At 38.3% G+C, this 21841-nt stretch overlaps 1 protein-coding gene across 2 annotated transcripts in view; it reads right to left on the reverse strand.

The window, feature by feature from the left end:
- PCNX1 (pecanex 1) overlaps positions 1-21841 on the reverse strand; it is a gene marked incomplete at its 5' end in the record, with an annotated part of 92131 nt that overhangs the window by 64608 nt on the left and 5682 nt on the right. For both annotated transcript variants that reach the window (XM_082484797.1, XM_082484796.1), the window contains 5 exons: positions 4538-6238; positions 7891-7980; positions 8936-8981; positions 11994-12099; positions 18159-18367. In XM_082484797.1, coding sequence (XP_082340923.1) covers positions 4538-6238; positions 7891-7980; positions 8936-8981; positions 11994-12099; positions 18159-18367 — 2152 coding nt within the window. The remainder of the gene's footprint in view (positions 1-4537; positions 6239-7890; positions 7981-8935; positions 8982-11993; positions 12100-18158; positions 18368-21841) is intronic.

The raw sequence follows: 21841 nt of genomic DNA on the forward strand, positions 1-21841 counted from the left end.
TCAAAGTCAGATATTGGGAAGGGCTAACAACATTTCTATGTAGTTCTTGAACCAAATGCTGTGTACGTTATGACGCTGCTAGTTAACATCTAAAAATCTAATAATGGAATACAGTCTTTTGGTTCCAATAAAGAACATCACATACAAGAGAGCCCTTCTACTGGCCAATCTGCTTTATCTGATCCAGTTACAGGAGGGGTCCTGCCGAACACATGAACAGAGTTAGCTAACATACACACAACCAGATTACAAGAGCTTTACACATTTTTCAGTTTCTACCATTTCTAAACTCTTTCAAAGTTTGATTTCTCACGCAAAACTGTTGGGTTTAGCAGTTTGAATGTGAACTGAGAGACTTACAGAAACCAGACCAGAAGCCCCATCTTCTATAACTGTATTAATTCCACCTGCAGAAAACATCTCAAACTAAGGCCATCAGAATCATGGAACAGCTCTACAATACATCCAAAATAAGTAATGACCGTAGACCACATGCAACATAAGCATAGTAGGCAAAAGCAATATACTGGTAGCAGCTGACATGACCATTGGCTGCACAGCAGAGAACTGAATTGTACTTTTAACTTTGGAGAGAATACTGTCTAATGATTACAGATACGCTGAGCATATATGTACAAATACATACGCACTGAAGAGATGAACAGGTTTCCATATGCCATATGAAATACAAGACTCTAATCCAAGCTCACAAACCTCTATTTTGCCTGCCTGTAGAGATGTATTGCAGACCACAAAACACAGAACAGTATGAGCTGTTACTTCAATATCACAATGCATTGCACAGAAGGAAAAACACATTACATTACTTGCAGTTTTATTTACAAAAGAGTAACTCAAGAACTTAAAGTAACTAAATAAATCTTAAATTACAGAAAGCTATAAAAGAAAGTAGGAACTTAAAGGGTGCATCTTTTACAATTAATATAGAACTGGGGGAGAACACTTGACTTTTCAGGTCAGCTCAAGTTTCACAAAACATCACTGTGTCATATATGGCATTATGTTGGTTCTTTAAATCTTTACAGACAGCAATCCAGAAATAGCATACGTCTGACAGGAACCACGCATAGGAGAGTATCAAGGTGGTATTGTAGAAATACCACTAGACATCTAGGCAAACTTTTAGACATCTAAACAACTTCATCTAACCCATAACCCATCAATTCACTAGCTAATTTTAGAGGCTGAATAGTTAAATGAGGGTAACAACTATTGTAAGACATCTTCCTTTTTTTGTTATACATCCACCACAGGTATTTAATTACACAATTTTCAAATGCTGTTTGTCTGCATTTTAATGAACTGCAATTTCTATTCAAATGCACAGGTTACCTTGTAAAAACTGAGTCATTCACCACTTCCTGGCATAATAAAACAGAAACGAAACTGCTAAGCTGTATCTGCTGAAGTATAAGATGTACAAATTTGTATAGCATCCTGCTCAGTACAAGATTACTAAAGGCCATATCCATTATGAAACACACTTTAACAGTTACACAAAGAAGTAAGAATGTACTTTTTTAATTTACTCCCTAAAGACTTAAAGATAAAATGAAGTTATAATTACTGATTTAAGTCATATTTGAAGTCTAGGAACATAAAGCTGGTGACTAAATAAGAGGAGGCGGTATTAATATCAGTCTTTTGGTTATCCAGAGTGCATCTGTTAATTACTTGTTTCAGAAAGTTATCATAAGCAGTCACTGAAATTAAAAAATCATTATACAAAATAATCCCTTCAGCAGGAGGTTGGGCCAGACAACTTGTAAAAGTCCCACCCAACCAATATTCTCTGATCTTATGAAAATCTGAACCAAGTTTACGCTGCAAATCATCCGCTACATGTAAATAATAGAACTTCTTAATTTTCTCAAATAATTTCTATATACATACACACATATGATGTTTATTTATATTACACATGTCTTAAAAACACTCCCAAAAGGTGGAGACAACTCAATAGTGGGAAATACTGAATATAAAGCAATTTAGAGATTCTAAAAAAATTAAAACATTTTCTCCGATTACTATTAGTCACAGGTAAGCCCAAAGAAGAAAGCCACAATTAAAGATACATCTGTTGCAAAACTTGTAATATAAGCTATAAATTGGGGGGGGGGGAGGGCGGGGAGAGCACAACCAAAACCCAAGACACACAAAAGAAAAAACAGTAGAAATGAAGGACAACACAAAGAAATTATTCAGATTGATCATGAACAGATAAGTTCAAAGTAATTACTCACTTGATGCTAGACATCACTGCATAAATATTTAAGTAATGCTAAAGAAAAGTAAGTGAGACTTTTGTTCTGCTTTCAAAAACAGGAGAATGACATTAATTTCTTACAATTATAAAGGAAGTATTTCCTAATCTATTGGTAATAAAAAACATAAGATACAGCAACTGTTATTACTCATATGATGTCGACAAATCTGGGGAACCTGAATCTAGACTGCTTCTTAAAAGTCAGCGTGAAACCCATGGGCAAGTAATACCTGGGTGCTCACTGTTTATCAAAAATACTAAAAACTTCAAAATGTCCATTATTTACACAAAGTTTAAAGGGGAAACTGAAAAGAATTCAGCAAGAAAGACAGCAAGACTTCCCTGCTTTAAGCTGCTACAGATTTGTATCTTTAAGATTGCTTTTAAATGTGGTAGGGTTTGTCTTCCCTACATTTCACTCTTTAAAACAGCAATGAAAATATTTGGCAATATACAGCAGTCAGTCATGCACTTATTCTTTCAGACTACTGACAACTAGCGAGCGCATATAAAGTCTGACAGGTTCTGTAAGGTAAGGTATATTAATCCTCCTTTGCATAGAAGGAGAAAACCTTAACAGTTTTAAGCTGTAATAACATAAACCAAAATGAAATTAAATCTTGTGCGAAGGACAGCATAGAATCAAAACAGTAAATAAATAAAGCAGACCTTTTATTAGGCAAATTACTCTCAGTAGACAAAAAAGAGCTGTCACTTTAACAAGGCATAATAAAATATGTTTTAAGTGTTTCACTTGCAGAGTTAGTACTAAAGAGCAACCTGGACTCTTTCACTAAAGCTACTGCAGAACTCTGTTACTGGGAATAACGGAAAGACAGAAAGTACCAATACATGCAGATGATTTTTTTTTTCTTTTTAAGTGAAAGCATCTAAATAGGCCTGAGCTAACTGTAAACCAGTCAAATTTGATCAGTAATCAATACACAGCTGAAATTCAGTGTAGCACACTTCTCCGCACACCCCACCCCCCCCAAAGAAATTGTACTAATTTTTAGAGTTTGCTCTTATGTCAGTGGGGGGGGGGGGGGAACCCGACACAAACAAAAAAGAGTGAATAAAGAGAAGAACTACCCATCATATGTCACTGAGTTGGAAGTCTCTCCTTTTAAGATGGAAGAGTCACTATACTTTGCTTAAGCAGTCTAAATAACAAGGCCAGTAAGTTTGCTTCAATTTCTTAAAAATATCTATGTCCTGATCTAAACCACAATTTTATGAAGCATTTGTGTGCTTAGCTAACCAGATTATCTGGTAGGTATTCCCCTCAAACAATCCCAAATGTCAGACTGAGGTAATTAGCAATCCCATAATGCTCTGCAAAGATATTTTAAACCCACTTGTCTTTCATGACACAAAAAGACTTCCAGTTAAGGCAATCAATATGGCTAACCAAGAAAAGACACTGAAACATCATAAAAGAGTGATAAACAAAAAACTACTAAGAGCTCCAACATTTTTTTTAAATGCCCCTATTAATCTATATTAATATCAGCTTCTACAGGTAAGCTTAGTACTAACATTACACCAAGCAAAGCAACAGTTATAGAAAGTAAGAGGAAGCTACATTCCTCTCCAGCACAGGAAGGTTATTGTGTTCTCATAACGAGGAAAAAAAAAACCACACCAACCCAAAGTAAACAACACTGTCTAGCCAACAATGGCAAGGCTAAGCAAAATCAAATCCCTAGGAGAATTCAGCTTAGTAACTAGACCATCGTAAGAGTGAACAATTCAAGGCAGCATGGTAAGGGTTTGGGGATTTTTTTTTGATACTTCCTCAAGCCATTCCAGAGAGTTCATCTAAGAAGCAGCAGTAACTTCAAACAATCACTTCCATGTTCCCAATTTTCTAAATTGCACAATCTTTCAAACAAAATAGTCTCTCTTTTATTGTTAACTTTTAAAACAGTACACATAATATGAAGTTTGAGTAATACAATGGAGCAGGTCTGATTTGATCACACATAATTTAAAGATATAACTCTGCTTAGCAAAGACTGTCAGTTACAAACCCATAACAAATCTACCTACAGATTTCATAACATTTGTTCGAATTCAACTCCCATTTCTGTAGCTCTTCCAAGAGACTACGAAGGAAATGCTTTGTCAGTTTTACTAGGCAAGAACAGAGAAAAAGGAAGATGCCTAAGTATAGCTGTAACCTCAGTCATAGATACCAGACTCGTTAACAAAAGACAGCAAGGTACTTCTGGTAGGTCATTTACTTACCTCCACTTGCTGATTCTTGCTCTTCCCCTTCAGGAAACGTAGCCTGGCTTGGTAAGCTATTCCTAGAACGAGTGACTGACTCTAAGTGTGAAGCCCTTCCCAACAGAGATAGCTCATCTAGCACCTCTCCTTCTTTGGCTTCCAAATCAGATTTTGAAGTGGTTAACTGTTTTATATTACCTGGTGCCATTAAACTATTTGGGTCATTTAAACAAGCTACAGTACCACTGTCCAGGCTTAATACTCTGGCACGATTCTTGGCACTGTTTGTGCTAGAAGTCCGACGTGTAGATCGCTTTTTGCTAATTCCTTCAGAGCTTACATGGGTTTTGTGAGCATTTTCAGGGTCCGTGCCCCCACGTTCTTTAGAAACATATTTGGTCTTTAGAGCACTGTACTTTCCCTCAGGAGACTGGCATGAATGGGAGGTGGTGCTGGAAGAGCTATCACTGCTGAACTGGTGAGCTGACTGCATACTTGACGTCCTGCTCAAGTCACTTTGATCACTGGAGTCCTCATCATGACAAAACACAGCACTATGAGGTTTAGTACCAGATACACCTCGGAAGGAAACATATTCCCTGTGCCGACTTGAATCAAAACTACTAGCCCGCTTTTTTCCTGTCCTCCTCCGGCTGGACTTGTGGGTAGAGGCTGTTCGATGTATTAAACTAGAAGATTTTGGTCGGACATCTCCTTCTTTTTGCTTTCCACTTGTTTCTTTAGAAGCTCTTGAATCTACTAACACAGCTAGTTTCTCACTCTGCTCATCTCTTTGTTCAGCAGCCTTCCCAGGTGGCCTGTCAGCTTGCGTAGTCAATTCATTGGCATGTGGGTTCTTATTGGCCTCTTCTGAAGCAGAGGCACCAAGACCTTTCTGACTGTGCATCTCATCAGATGCACTAGAACCCTTTACCTCTTGAACACCACTGTTAGCGCTCACTTCCACAGCAGTCCTTTCGCTACTAGTCCTTTTGTCAGTAGTAGAACTACTGTCATCCTCTGAGTCAACACCACAATCCTTTTTCTTACCATCCTTTCTCTCTTCTCTAGGAGACTCCTCCTCATGCTCTGACAACACGCTTTCTATATGTGTTGAGCTAGTATGTTCACTTTTATAGCTACTGATGGTACTGTTAGTGTCACGATCAGTCCCACTGCAGTAGCTTTCTGTTGAACCACTGCTTCTAGTACTCAGGCTTCTCAGACTGTCCACACTTTTGTCTGCTTTCAAGGATTTGCTCTTCCCACTCTTAGCCAATGGTTGAGGGCTGCTACTTTTCAGAATGTCATCTAATTGAAAAACTCCTGAAATGCAAGAGTTCTCAGCCAAGGACTCTCTGGATCCAGAAGGGGGCTTGGAAGCTTCTAACTCACTCACAGGATCTAGTCCTCGTCTTTGTTGATAGAGAGGGAAGTCATTTAGTGAGGCATCTGGAAAAGCAACAGCAGAGCTTGAAGTCCTTGGTACACCTCGTGGTCTATGATCCTTCCTATAGGAGTGAGAATGCAGAGTTACGAGCGAAGCTACTTCTGTGTCACATGCACTGGTTTTAGACTGGTCCACAAGCTGGTTGTTCGAGAGGCACACTTTGTCACTGTTGTCCCTTGGCAAATCCTGTCCAGAGGATAATGAAGGTTGGATGGAGACAAACGAGTCATTCGACACCAGACGAAAAAGCTTCCGATCAGTTGCCAAATCTGTTTAAGCACATATTTAAAAATATTCATGTAAAATGTTCATGTAAGTTATACAGTCCATTTTACAACTGCTTGTTTATATGAGATAAAGCAAATAAACTGACAAATCCATTTGCAAGTACTATGAATCGCATTGTCATTTAAAAGATTTCCTACCATCTGGGCAAACTTGACAAACTTTTTTTTTTTAAATAAAAAAGAAACCATCAACACCAACTTAATCTTAGCAGCTAACAAGAGCGAACATAATTCTGACAAGTCCCCAACCTCCTCTATTGCTCCTATGTCTCAGACTTAATGTTTTTATGTACCCCAAAGTTTCTTTATTATAAAAGGGTACCCTGCCTTTTGTTTGATTTCCTACATGCAGTGGACTTTTTCCACATAAACTTAAAAATTATTCAGGAAAACACAGTAAACCCCACCAACTTTGAAGTCAAAAAAACTCAACAAAAATCATCTTTCATACCAGATACCAAGTAACCTCATACTTAGCAAGGATACAGGCAGCAGCACAAGTCTATTGGTACTATAATGAAACTCCCTACAAAGTTACTGAGTTTTACTACCTCTGAAACTGGTGCTGTTAAAGCAAATCATGAGGATTTGCTGTTAGCTCTTGGTCAGAACAACTGTTTCTGTTATCCATCACAAGCGATCTCTTGGAAAAGTGTCCACCTGCAGGTAGCATTGAAAGTCAGGCTACTTTCATTTTTGGTACTGTCACTAAGAATAGAAGATCTAGAGGCCAAGTTAAGTTACTAAAATTGCTAAATGTTTGTAGAGTGCATTTGCACATGTGTAACTTAAGAGACTTCGGTTAGTCAGCTGAAAGTAGTAGAACACTGCTGTCTATTACAACAGCACAGTCAACTGTAATCCTCTGTTTCAAACATACTTTCTGCACTGAATCACACCGTAACGACTGAATCAGTCCAATGAAATTGGTCAAAATGAACTATGGTATCCCCAGAGTGAACGTCTTGCTAATTACCAGGTACTTTAAAATCAGCAAACAAGATTTCCCTGCAATTTTATGCTCTGTTTTAGTCTGAGAAGATTTTTTCCTTGCAATGAAGCTAAATGAAAAATGAGATCTGAAACAAAATTGGACAATGGAAGAATACAAGCTAGCAGTTTCCTTACATAGTAGGAAAAACCAATTACAAAACTCTGATAGCTTGCATATTAGAAGCAGTCTATAGCTCCAGAAACAAAGAACACCTCACAGGATTATTTACTTTACAGACATGCACACTTGAGTTAAAAAAAAAAAAAATAATCATTTGGCTGTGCTGGAAAGCAAAACAAATTAAGTCTACAATGAAGTCCATGAACAGCAGGCCACTTTCAGTATGAGAGAGACAATCTAGAGACACATAAGCTAGCTATCTTTCAGCATTAAGGGGACAGTAAATATTTATTACCTGCTGGAAGATACCAGAACAAGAAACACAGAGCCAAAGAATAAAGTTAAAAATATTCAAGCTATGCATCCCAGGAACTTACAGTAATTAAGAAAGGAAACAGAAAGCTTCAAGATAACCTTTCTTAAAGTCTATCAACAAATTGCATGAATTTATTTAGCATATTAAGTAAAGGGTCTTTGGTAACAAAATACCATGTTTAATATGCAGAAGAGGAAATTTTACCTTGTTCTTCACTCCCTTCTTTACATAGGCTAGAACTCTGGCCAAGACTTAAACTGATATCATCAGAGGTCTTGGCAGTGTCAGTATCTCCTGTGAATTTGAAGAAAAAAAGAGTACTAGTGCTCAAAGTATTAACACATACATCTACCTACACCACAGATTTCTCACCTATCATGCAAGACTATTGCTTTTACTTCTTCATTTGAAGGTAAATAATTACAATATTACAATTACAATACAAAAAAAACCCACAATAATTACAAGTAACACAAGATTTCTATTATCGTTTAGAGGTAAGTATTGTCTACTCTATTTCTTTTATTTTGTATATAAGAAAGTTTTCATTCAACCACACAGATCTTCTATGAAGAACTGGAAAAGTACCTTACACAGAACCCAATGGAAATAAAGACTGTTTTTGTCTTACAGATATATCTATTTGATTATTCCTTTTTGCATGGTTGCCAATAAAAATGAGGTGTAGATTGTAACAAAATACTTGTAAAGATAAAGACAAGGCAGAATAAGGAAGGTGACAAAAATTCACATCTCATTTTCTTTTGTCTTATTATTGGACTAATAAATTTACACTATAGCAACTCTGCATATTACAAATAATTTATCTTTTCATCTCAGAGGAGTTCACAAGGGCTGTCCTGGACAATGTTCTGGCTAGATGCCAAGCAACTAGAAATAATCAAGTCATTGAAATACAATACCAGAAGGGTGGCTGGTTGCACAGGACTCAGAATAGTAGAGAAAAGTCCATTCAAACCAACCCCTTGGCTCTACATTTACATGCAAGAGAAGAAACAATTGTTACATGGAAAACAGAGCACGGATTCCAGGATATTCTCTTCCAGTGTTTTAGGCACACAATTTGCAATTCCAAGTAAGATTTCTTCCAATTAGTGAATGTTGTACGTAGCTCACAAGAAAGTTTTGAAGATGAACAAGGTAGAAAATATTTGGAAACAACATAGCAAACAACAGTGATCTGTAGTGCTACTGTAAAGTAATTTTAAGAAGTAACCAAAAATCTCACCTTTGATGGTTGCTGCTGTTCCCAGACGAGATAACCCAGATGCAACCTAGAAACAGGGAATTACGTAAAAAGCTGTAAACCAACTACCCAACTGTTGTTTCCTATTGCTGCAATGCATGCATTTGCCTATACAGCTAGGACAGATTTTCAGAGACACAATAGCATCCAACAGCACAGTGCTATAAAATCCTTTCTGACTCAGAATGTTTCCACTGCAAAGAGAGATGACAAGGCATCTAATTATGTATCCATCTATATCACTGCATTATTCTGTTTTACAGCCAATATACTTGGAGATGTTACTATGCTGATTTTAAAGACCCTTTCTAATCCAGGCATTTTCCTTGAAAATACTTAATGTGGAAACAAACTACTAGTGTGGTGATACACTAATAACTGCCCTTGTAAAGCTGGATGTGATCGTGGTTGCCTAAAATGCTTAAATAAAACACCATGTTAATGAAAAACCCCTTATCTGTTCAACATATTAAACACCAAGCTAAATCCAGAAACTGGTCCCATTGGAAAAGATAAAAATATTTAACAGGGTTAGTTTCCAGGTCTGTCAGAGTTGATCCAATGACCAGATAACCACGAGAACCTAAGCACTGGTACATGGACAGTGGCAGCAGCATGAACAGGGGATATGGCAGGGTGATCCCTGCTGGCAACTCAATAAACTTAAATTAATTTAACCTAATCATTTTACTGTATCTTATTCCTCCCTCTCATTCCTGCAAATGTGATTTTTCATTTGAAGAGTTTCTGAGTACACAGATTAGTTACCTCAAAGCAAGTAAACTGGTTACTGTAAGACGGTGCAGTATTCCTTGACTATTCTCGGACATTAGTTACAATCACATTTCAAATTTATAGAATCTGCTTTTCAGCTATGTTCAATGGCTAACCAGCAGTCATGTACCTCCTCATACAAAAATGAGCTAGCTGTTTAGGTCTGCAGTCTGTCTTTTTACATACGTCCTGTAATCTGTAGCAGTTTATTTTGCAGAGGTGCTAAAGAGAACTTAGTCTTTCTTTCAATAATATTTCCAGTACCACCTCTCTCTAAGAACTCTAAATAATACACAAAAATGCATGTGTCAAATAATTAAACCCCTCAGAGATAAGATAGGAGAAAGGCACTCAAAAGGCAAAAATCTGAATCCAAAATACATAACAACGATGGCAAAAATTACTTTACTGTATACTTACTGGGATGCTGTTTTTCAAAAATCCCTAGTTTGAATGACTCAGGAAAAAGGGAATAATTCCACTAATTCTTCTCTATAAGCACAGCAAATTGAAGGTAATCTGAAGATGTGAGCAGATTTTATTCAGCCATGCTACAGAAGAACAACGGCTTTACTACATGTAAGTCAGAAAAGCAGCTGGAGCTTGTTTAATGCATTTTCTTTACTACACTGTCATGCATGCTTATAGTAGATCATTTTGCCATGTTTCAACTTTTTTTCTTTTTCCCTTCAGTAACATGCCTTGCAGAATGCTGTAGCTGAATGTGAATACATCAGCATGGGAAAGCTATTTCATACAAAAAAAATGAACAGAACTCAGATGCTTACTGTTCACATACCCTTTTGATGCTGCAAATTCAATCTCAGGGGACTACTGAGCACCAATTTTATCAGCATAAACACATTTTAAACACTATACGCCCGTTCACAGTCGCTTTAACTGTTTCATAGTGTCAGCATTAAAGTACACAGGAAAGACCACAGAGCTTCTTCACAAGCTGTTACTGTTACTAGTATGTTTGGAATATTTTTATTTCCAAGGCCAGTCAAAGAAACACGATCCCCAGCCTCGTTCTGTCTTCCTATGTAGACCATCACTTTCTATTCCTTTGAACACTACCAAATAGCTGCTCCCTTCAAAGGGGAAAATTTCATAGAGTATCTATGCTGCATAACAGAGCATTATTCAGATAAAACACCAACATTAGCATAACACTGCACTACATTATATACTGCTTGCTCAGAGAGTGAATTAGAAGGATTCAATACCATAATACCACACCGAAGTTTTCCACCTCGTTCAAAAATAGCTTCTGTATCTTTAATATGATGCTGCATTGCTCATTGTCAACATAACCTTACAGTCTGGCCAGTCAATCTACTCGTCTTCATGAAGAGTTGGTTAAAGAAAGAAGCCATGACTGGCTAAACATCACAAGCCAAATAGAAGGAACAACACATGCAGCACTATGGAAGCTGAATGCATAAATCTAGCAGACAGAAGGAAATGTAATTTCACTGGGGAAGTTGTTCCAAGCCAACTGGAGCATAATGAAGTTGCATTAAAATCTAATAAAGCCAAGTTCTTCAGCACTTCCATCTGGTGTGCAGCAGCGCCTATTTATTGCTTTCTTCCCACCCCTGTTGAAGCATCAAAATAGCGAAGATCTTGCAGAGGTCATCCAAAATTAAACAGTTTTAGTCTTTCCATTTCTACCAATTTATCTTGCTTTGTACTTTAGCAAATTAACATTTTTGACTGCAGAGTCTGAACTGTCAGGACTAATAACTTTCAGAAAGCCAATTAGCATTGGAAGAGACAATCAGCAGTGGATACATTCTAAGACGACTTAACAGAAGCCTCCTCAAATTCAGCACAACTGAAGTTTACCGATTAAGACAGACTAAACAAAAGTAATGGAGGAAAACAAAGTTAAAAGACAGGGATGAAATTACAGCTTGAGCTATATAATGGCTCACTGATACCAAAAAGGAAGAAGGAAGCCCACCACAGCAGATCTTAGTACTTATCTGACCATGCTCTGAGCCATTTTGATTTACTAAATCAGAAGCAAGCTAATTGAGAAAAAGGGAATTCTTTCTGATGGGACAGTAAACTGCCATACAAAATCTTGCCGCTCCTAAAATGAACATAAGATGGGATGAGCAAGAGCTATGCAGCTGGGAAAGTGCTATGCCGCCCTAATAAAGAGGTCATATAATATAACAAGAAAAAAAACAGCAAAGATTACAGAATGCAAAGCCAGCAGTACTAAAGCAACAACTGCAGTAGCTTTAATTCTTACCTGGTTGTTCGGATCTATCCCAGCATAAGAATTGCGTGAACTACAGCCAACAGGGGGAGTTGCTTCCCGTATGAACTCTGACATCTCAATCCCTCCACCAGGGTCACTGAGAGAAACATAGAAGAGAAACAAAGAAAAAAACCACAAACATTAACCTACTAGTTAAACAGAAGTTTGTCTGGCTACGCTGAGCACAGATTCAAAACATTTTTTTCTTTTTTAAAATATTAGAGGCTCAAATATATCCCAGTATATCCCTCAGATGAATACTGCCCGTTTGACACAGGAAGCTCAGTCAGAGCTGGAGCACCCTATGTACTATCACAGAAACGCCTGTCTTGTAAAGTCCACTGTCATCAGCCAACACAAATTGTGAAGACTTGGGAGCTACAAGGCATTTTGAAATGCTGACATATGAAATTCTCTCTGTCTATACATACATGTAACTTTCCGATCATCTGTCCAACTAGAATACCCAGAAATCAATCAACAGAAAAAATACTAAATAGAACTCTTTAAAAAGATCAGGGAAAGGACTCCAGATCTTTTTCTTCAACTGGATCTAGGAGCAAAAGTAAGTATGGGTTAACCAAGAAAGCCAAACATTATCAGTTACTGGAACGGCAGAGACACACAGGGACATTGTATCTCTCCCAGGGATGCAAACCACTTCTTGCTACCAGAAAATAGTTTCCCTTCTGATAATTTACAGGCCCTAACAAGAAATATTTTGAGGTACAATATATACCTAGTGATTTCACCCTTTCAGGATTAATAAGTATTGGTTTGGAAGTATTTTCTAGATCAACATCACCAAATTGTAATAAAACATAATTCAGCTTGTCAAAGGCAGATATTTATGAAACAAAAGCAAGTTGGGCCTGTCCATTAGGACAATGGGGTGTGAAATGAGCTGGGTACTACAACTCTGGGATCCAACCTAAGACTGTTTGTTAATTGCAAAGAGGGACAAGTTGAGGTACCCTTTTTCCTCTCCCAATATAGTTCTCTTTAACCATCTTGATCCAGGAGACTTCTGAACAGAAGTAACTGCAGCTTATTTTGACACTGACACTCTCTGCTCCTTCCCAAAGACAAATAACTGCCTCCCAATAATCAGTGATTCAGCAAGTTCACTCCAACATTTTGCACAACCCTTCTCCATCTGGACTAAAGAAACTAAAGATGAAGCCCTTCTGGAGAAAGAGACAGAAACGGGCAGAAGCACCACAGGGCTTACTTTAATAGACAGCTAGTCTCACAGAAGTCTCATGCAATAAGACCAACACCTAATAATTTTTGTAATACATAGACATCAATCTAGGATATAACAAACAAACTGTATGGAGGCTAAAGGTCCTGAAATATCATTCATTCTGCAGCATGACATTTCAAGTTATTGTCATCTCAGAGAGGTGTAAAGGTACAACCTTGGGAACCATTCTAGATCATACAAGAGGCCCCTGAACAAAAGAGCAGACAAAAAAAAAAAAAGACAATTTGAAGTTAGGAATATATTACTTCAGTAAAAATAAGTTAACTTAAGAGACAACCAGCCATGAGTTAGCAGAACAATTATGGTTCAAATCCAGCACATGGAAAAAAAAAGTGAAAAGCCAACATTTTGGTACAGCTCAGCAGTGAGACATAAGCATGCTCTTATTGATGGCTGTTTGCAGAGCCCTCTCTGACCTGTTACTATCAATTTGGTAAGGCAGAACCAGGTAAGAACCACACAAAAAAAGAAAAATACACAGAGTTCAGCTTCAATAATTTCCACCAGCTTTAGCCAAACAAAGTATTCCTTAGGTAAGCATTTTAAGAACACATAAGGATGTAACATGAAGTTAAAGACTAAACTGAAAAATTCTCACTTAATGTTTAAGTCCAGCATATATTATGATGACAACTGAAGATAAAACAAAGAACGCTTTTCAGAAAAGATTACTTTTTTCCTGTTTGAATAATTCATTCAGAAACACTGCATATGATTAAAGTATGTCCTATGAAGTAGAAAAATAAGTCAATTTGAATAAGCTGTCATGCATAGAACTGGATAGTCAGCCAGGGTGGGAGAAGGATATGATTTTGTTTAAAAGTGAAACAACAGGTATCAGCATAAGCAGAAACACAACCCAACATGACCACTATACTCACAGATGTTATATTCTGTGACAGCACATGCAAACTAACGGATTAACAAAAGCTAGTAATGAACAGCAAATAAAGACTGCAGGAACAAGCAGGAAGTACAGATTTCTAGGATTAATCATTGTATGCATAAGGATGTAAACTACAACAGCACGTAGAATCCTTTAGGAGCTATTTTCTGCTAGTGTTGTGGCCATTGCTTTCTGCTATTAAGTTGTGCTATCGGTTTCTTACAGTTTGTTGGCTTCATACCTTAGAGCACGTGCTATGCTTTTCAGTTTGCAAGCAAACAAACTGAAGTTAAGCTACTATACAAATTGAGAAGACTGAATAAATTATGTCCAGCTACCTGCAACAGAGATTGCTGTGGAAGAGGCATTTAGAGACTGCACAGAACAAATTAAAATTAGTATTTCTAATTATTAGTAACTCCTACCTAAAAATCACTCTCTGCAGCTATATTACTTTAGTGTGTCAGAGACTAACTGGAAGTCTGAATAGGTGGTAAGTCTACATGAATTCAGAAGTTTAAAACCTGACTTTGGCTGATTGACTAAAATCTGATATTCGAACTAGAACTTCCAGAGAGAATTTGGAATGAGCAATTCTGATTTCAGGGAGAAGCAGAGGAAGAATTTTATTCTTTTCTTTTGAACACCTTCTTCTACCCTTAATTTCCAACTAAAATAGGAAGTTAACTAGTCAGAAGGCAGTTCTCAAAATACAAAAGAGCCACAGCATGTACCGCAAATGCTAGACCTCAACAGTTTCAAGTATTAAGAGAAGTTTTCTTTAAAGCTTGAATCACTAATTATAGTGTCAAAAATGAGAAACAGCTCCAAGCTTAAGAACAGGCCTGCTAGCCACAGGAGACTGCAAGAAGAAATAGCAAAGGTAGGGCAAGAGTTGTAGAAATTACCTTTTTTTTTTTTTTAACTTCTCTTGCTCATACTTGTTTATGTAGACTATATGTAATTCAAAGATGCAACATTCTCCAGCTGTCAGTTTTATTTTGTAGAAGTGCCTGTGAAATTCATGTAGCATCATGATTACAGCTCCCCCATGCTAATGGAGATCAGGGAAAGCAGTGTCACCAGGTTAATGCTTTATGATACTTTCCACCATATGGTCACTGACACAAGAAAGAAGCCATATTCATGTCTTCAAAACCAAGACTGACTTAACTGTTTTAAGGTATCCATGTGGGTCCACCAATACCCAAAGATTACACTTGCACTGTTCCTTCTATCTTTTATGTGAGATTAGAAGCCTGTATCCCCATCGCTTGTTTTCATGAAACCTCACAGAGGAATTATGAATACCACCCCTTAAGTATGAAAGCAGCAACTGCCCTACAAGTTACAGAAGACAACAACTCACATTCCTATTTCTAAATTAAGACTCGCTTCTCTCAAAATATTAATTAGAGAATTTCAGCTTTATAAAGAGGATGAGGAAAAAACAAACAAGGCATTTCTTACCGAACAGTAAGCTGTTCTTCGCTTAAGCATACCAAAGTTTATGAAAAGATTAAAAACCCTCAGAGTTTGATCCTATTCACAAACAAATGCGAATCAATAATAAATGAGCAGTTCACCTAAACCTATACGTGACAGCACAATTTGACAAATACCTGAAAACACCACTTTGCAGATAAACATCTTCAGAAAGAAGGAACAGCAGTTCTTAGAAGCTAAACAGAATCCCGAACATAACTTTTGAACAGAAGCCAGACTATTGTTTAATCCTTCAAAAATACTAATATTCATATCCAAAGTGGTCCCAGGGAGGGTGTGTGGGGGGGTGAAAACGCTAGGACAGATTTGCATACTATACTATATATATACACACACAGTATCACATGCTGTAGCCTAACCTATCAAAACTAATATCCTGATTACGCAAATATTTAAGGTAGTATGCCTGCTTAGACCTCCCCTACATCTACCTTATGCTAGGGGAGCAGAATTTAAAAAAAAAAAAAAAAAAAACACAAACAACCAAACAAAACACCTACATACATACTTTCTTCCAAGGCACTTTTTTTTTATTAGTGTTCCAATTTAACTTGCTAAGAAGGTGACAGCTGAATATTAAACATTCACTCTACTGGTTTGAATGTTATCCCAGAGTTCTCGTAAGCTTCCAGGCAAAGATTAGTATATACTGTACATCCCACTTACCAAAAAGTAACTCCGTAATTTCTGCATTGACCTTGTTCCCAGTTCTAGTTAAGAGACCTGAAAGTGGGAACAAGGATCATATAAAAGTTAATGAAACTTTAGTTGGCAAGCAGGACACACAGCATCAAACTAACCTCTACTTCTGAGCTCACAAATGCTTATAATGTAATAATTTGTCCCATGTCAACACCTCCTTAGACAAAACAGAACTTCTGAAACATTCAGAAGTAATTCACAATACTAGTAGAAAGAAGTCCCTTGGCAAGTGTTGGCTACTGTCTCAGAAGCAAAAGCTACATGGCTTTAAAAAAAAAAAAAAAAAAAAGAGATCACAGCTGAAACATGCGTTAGCAAAGTTGCATTAAAACAGACCAGACCACTAGTTTATTTTCATGAGTTTTATTAAGCAGAATAAGCATTAATATACATTTAGGCAAGCTTTCTGCCAAAATAGCTCAATACAGTTTTAGTATGGTATATGGCGATCTAAATGGAGTCACAATTAAAATCAGCAGGTTCGATTACCAAAAACAACATGGAAAAAGGGTCAGGTTATAAAAGATTGATAGAAGTTACTGCATATCAACTTTAAAGGAATCTAAGACACTGTTTTTACTAACAATACCTGAGCTGAGAGCAGATACAGAAGAACTTAAGACATCTCATGAGAAGCTACCCTATATGCACAGTGAAGTCCTTTTACTTCCACGCTAAGCATTTTGAAGAGCATCACTTTAACACTTCCCTTCTTTAAGCATCTTGATAGAGAGACTTAAGAGGCTTCTCTCAACTACATTTCCTGATAGCACATGTCTCCATGTAAAAGTTTCAGGGTTTTGTTTTCCAGGTTTGTTGTTGGGTTTGTTTTTGTCTTTTTTTAAATAAAACATACACAACCTTTTAAGAGTCAGGACAGCATACTAGTTGCCTCACTTTGAAAATTATTCATGGCTCTAGTACCAGAAACTCAGACAAGAGAAAGGTCTTCTTTAAAAGCTAACAATTCAAGGTGGATTTATTTCATGCAGTCTAACTCTTAAGATGGCCTCAATTATCTGGAGCCAGGCAGAGGCTTTGATAATAGAGCTCATAACACATCCATAGTCTGATCAGACTGGTTAGGTTGGCCTTGTTGATGAGTCATTTTTTGCTCTTCTTTCTCCAAGAAGTCTGGTCAGAAGAAGAAAACCTCTGGGTTGTTTTTTTTTATGCTGGTGGCAGCAGAGATCTGTGGAAAGGAATCACCTCCTATTGACAGTACTTCAAAGTCATCATCTTCACTACTGAGCTGAGCAATTCCAGAATTTCCAAATTCACAGGACAGTGTTCTCCTGAATTAAGGCTACGACTGGAGTCAAGCACTGTATCTGACTCCTGCTCTTGTAAAACTAAGGAAATTGAAGCCTGATCAGACATTCCTTTTAGTCATAAAGGACTCAGCATGTAGTACGTGGTCTTTGACAGACAGATTTTTAAAACTTAGTCTATTGCTGAAATAAGATGACTTGTACTGGTTGTGTTCATTAAGTATTTAGTGACCTAATCAGCACACATTTTCCATGCTATTGTTTCAGTGCTTCCAGCATTTTCAATATTGTTCTGGAACTCCTTTGGGGAAGGAACCAGGAAATTAACATGAATCCATCATTTCAAAACTAATACATAAATAAGTCTGCTTTTAAAGACCAGACTTAAACAGTCTTTCAGAACTATAGAGGTCTGCACCTATATCCCTCAGTGTTTATTTCAAACACCATGCTAGTTACACATCTGATGAAGACAGGACTGTTTATCATTTGAAGCAGTATACAAACATCAGCAGACACCTTACCTGGGCCCATTGCTGTCTTTCCTCTTGGCTGAAACATTGCTTTGTTCTGTTTTTGCACCTCTGTCCATATGCTCACTGGCATTCCTCTCCACAATTTCACCCTCATCCAGTGCCCTGTGCAAACGGTAATTCACCATCTTCAAAACGATAAAGAGAGCTGCTATCACCGGGCAGTAGACAGCTACTATCATCATGGAAGAAGGAAGGGCCTTTCAAAAAAGAGTAAGAAAGAGTTAATGAACACAAGGTCAAGTGTCCATAAGAATACATAAAGCTATCTAGAGTTTAACAGTCTCTTTCATCCAAAAAATATCAATCATACTGACAATGAAGGTTTCAGCACACACCCTCTACAGCCAAATTTTATATGGAGACTACTACAAGCTTAGTAACATAGAGAAAAGGAACAGTTAGACTACAAGATACCAAAGCACCACAGCAGCACGCTAAGTAGAGCTATCACTGGAGCTTGAAAACCAAATGCAACTCTTGTTCTTTTTTTCCAGGCTACTGGAAGGTACGACCTAGACGGGGAAACTGAGAGCTAGCGTGGTTTTGTGTATGACACCCTATAATTTTTTATTAGTTGTTATGAATAAAAAAAAAAAAAGGAAGATCTTAAGTAACTTGGTGCTAGACCACTACATGCCCATGGAAAGGCAATCAACACAGATGTTCTGAAGAAAATTTCTCAGCTGTCTCAAAGGTGGTCAGAAGCCACATGAAAAACCTCAGTCCTGAACTCAACTTTTGAAATTCCACTCAGAGTTAAGACTTCTCATGCAACTTTTGCTGAGGCCCATAAGGCTTTTACAGATCAATTACTTCAGCAACAAATATTAAGTGTGGCCTAACAGCTATTTAAAAGAAGCATTCAGAGTACTAGTTAAACTTCAGATACCACTTCAAGGCTTTCACCCTTCTAATTCACCTTTAACTCATATTTGTAATTTTGCCATTTCCCCAAGGCAGTCACTAAACAAAATGAGATAGACTCTTAGTCTTCATGCACAAACAGACCACTCCTCTTACAAAAGCAAGAAGAGACTGTATTCTCAAGTATTTTAATGCATCCCTCTCCTTTAACCCTGTGATGATGTAGGTTGATATAAAATTCTAACAGGCATAAATATACACACACAGATCTAGGACAATCTGTATTAAAAAGCATTTGTTACCCAGCACAAACATTAATTTAGTAGATGAGAGGAACAAGTGAACTGTCTTTTTAGACCTCCTAGCCTAAGGAGAATTCCAGCTTGTCTTGTACACCTAGTCTCCCTCCCTATACAGACCACTGCAAGACAGGAATCTTTATGGTGATCAAAACCCCATACACATCTTGCAGAATCAGAATGGGAACACGACTGCAGAATAAGACAGAGAGCCCTTTCTATTCTGCACATAAAGCTAGTTTTAGTCATTTAAAAGAAATACGATTACAACATTAATATTTCTACATGTTCAAGAACTTATTAGTCCTAGGAGAACTGACAGTGCTCGTCACACAATTTAAGCCTTCTACGAAGGGGTTACAGCAGCAGTGGACAAAGGAAGAGCAACTGATGTCATCTACTTGGACTTGTGCAAAGCATTTGACACTGTCCTACACGATATCCTGGTCTCTAAATTGAACAGACATGGATTCGACAAATGGACCACTCAGTGGATAAAGAACTGGCTGGACGGTCACACTCAAAGAGTTGTAGTCAACGGCTCAATGTCCAAGTGGAGAGCAGCGATGAGTGGTGTTCCTCAGGGGTTGGTACTGGGGCCTGTACTGTTTAACATCTTTGTCGGTGACATGGACAGTGGGGTCGAGTGCACCCTCAGCAAGTTTGCCAATGATACCAAGCTCTTTGGTGAGATAAACACCCTGGAGGAAGAGGATGCCATCCAGAGAGACCTGGACAGGCTGGAGAGGTGGGCCCCAAGCCAACCTCATGCAGTTCAACAAGGCCAAGTGCAAGGTGCTGCACCTGAGTCAGGGCAATCCCAAGCACAAATACAGGCTCGGTGGGGAATGGCTGGAGAGCAGCCCTGAGGAGAAGGACCTGGGGGTCCTGATTGACGAGAAGCTCAACGTGAGCCAGCAGTGTACAATCGCAGCCCAGAAGGCCAACCGTATCCTGGGCTGCATCAAAAGAAGTGCGGCCAGCAGGTCAAAGGAGGTGATTTGGCCCCTCTACTCCACTCTCATGAGACCCCACCTGGAGTACTGCATCCAGCTCTGGAGTCCCCAACATAAGAAGGACATGGACCTGCTGGAGCACGTCCAGAGGAGAGCCACGAGGATGACCTGAGGGCTGGAGCTCCTCTCCTGTGAGGAGAGGCTGAAAGAGTTGGGACTGTTCAGCCTGGAGAAGAGAAGGCTCCAGGGAGATCTTATTGCGGCCTTCCAGTACCTAAAGGGGGCCTACAGGAGAGCTGGGGAAGGACTTTTTACTAGGGCATGTAGCGATAGGACAAGGGGGAATGGCTTTAAACTGGAAGAGGGCAGGTTCAGATTGAACATTAGGAAGAAGTTTTTCACTTTGAGGGTGGTAAGGCACTGGAAGAGGTTGCCCAGAGAGGTTTTTGAGGCCCCATCCCTGGAGGTGTTCAAGGCCAGGCTGGACGTGGCCTTGGGCAACCTGGTCTAGTGGGAGGTGTTCCTGTCTATGGCAGGGGGGTTGGAACTCAATGATCTTCAAGGTCCTTTCCAACCTAAACCATTCTGTGATTCTATGACTCTATGACTTTAGCAAAAACACTGTTTGAAGAGATCTCCAAATACAAAATATTGTACTAGTAAAGGGGATAAAAGAACAAACATTTGTAAATATCGTATTGACTGTTGACTTCAGAACAAAAGCAATCCTTGATCTGACTGCTAACCTTCTGGCAGTAAGCAAAAACAAATAATCAATATAACATTTCTAAAGCCAAATGAGTATAAATAATTGAGTCTGGAATCAATCAGGAGGCAGGTTACTTATTAGGATTCTTTTCTTAAGTAGATCAAGTTTAACCTACCTTTTCCTCCCAAAGAAGTTAAGTCCACACCTAATATAACATTTGAAGTAGGACAGGCAAACTAAGCTGAGGTATGCTAACTTATACTTTGCATGCTGAGCTGGACAAGACCCTAAATGGATAGGGAGATTCACTTACCAAGCACCACCTCAGGAGGACAAAGTGGAAACAAAGCTATTTAAAAACAGCATCAGTAAGCAATCAGGGGACACAATGATGCTAATAACATCCATACAACCCCCCCCCCCCCCCGAAGCAATGCTATTAGGGTTTCCTCAAGAAATGCAGTACTTCTGCTTCCAGGAAGTTCAGAGGCAGCTAGCTCCCTGCAGGCAAGGGCAAGCCCGTTAACTTTGGCAAAAAGGTATGAGCTTCCTGTACCTGCTAAGCAGTCTGCGACTCAATCACAAACACAACTTCAACTCGCTGTCTTTTACAAGAACCATTAGCAGAAGAGCCAGTTTAACACTAGATGACAAAAGCTAGAATTAGCCTATAAAAGACAAGCCTATACTTTTCTACCTCCCGAGCTCTTCAATTTCTCCCCTCCTCTCCATCAGCATCGAGATCACGCAGTTTATCCAGTTTATCTTGTGGAATTCAAATTCTATGCATCGTGTTCTGCAAAGGAAAGCTTTGAGAACAAGTGGGGGAAAAAAGTAAAACAC

This window comes from Vanellus vanellus (genome assembly GCF_965231255.1).
Source record: "Vanellus vanellus genome assembly, chromosome: 6".
In the NCBI taxonomy this organism is placed as follows: domain Eukaryota; kingdom Metazoa; phylum Chordata; class Aves; order Charadriiformes; family Charadriidae; genus Vanellus; species Vanellus vanellus.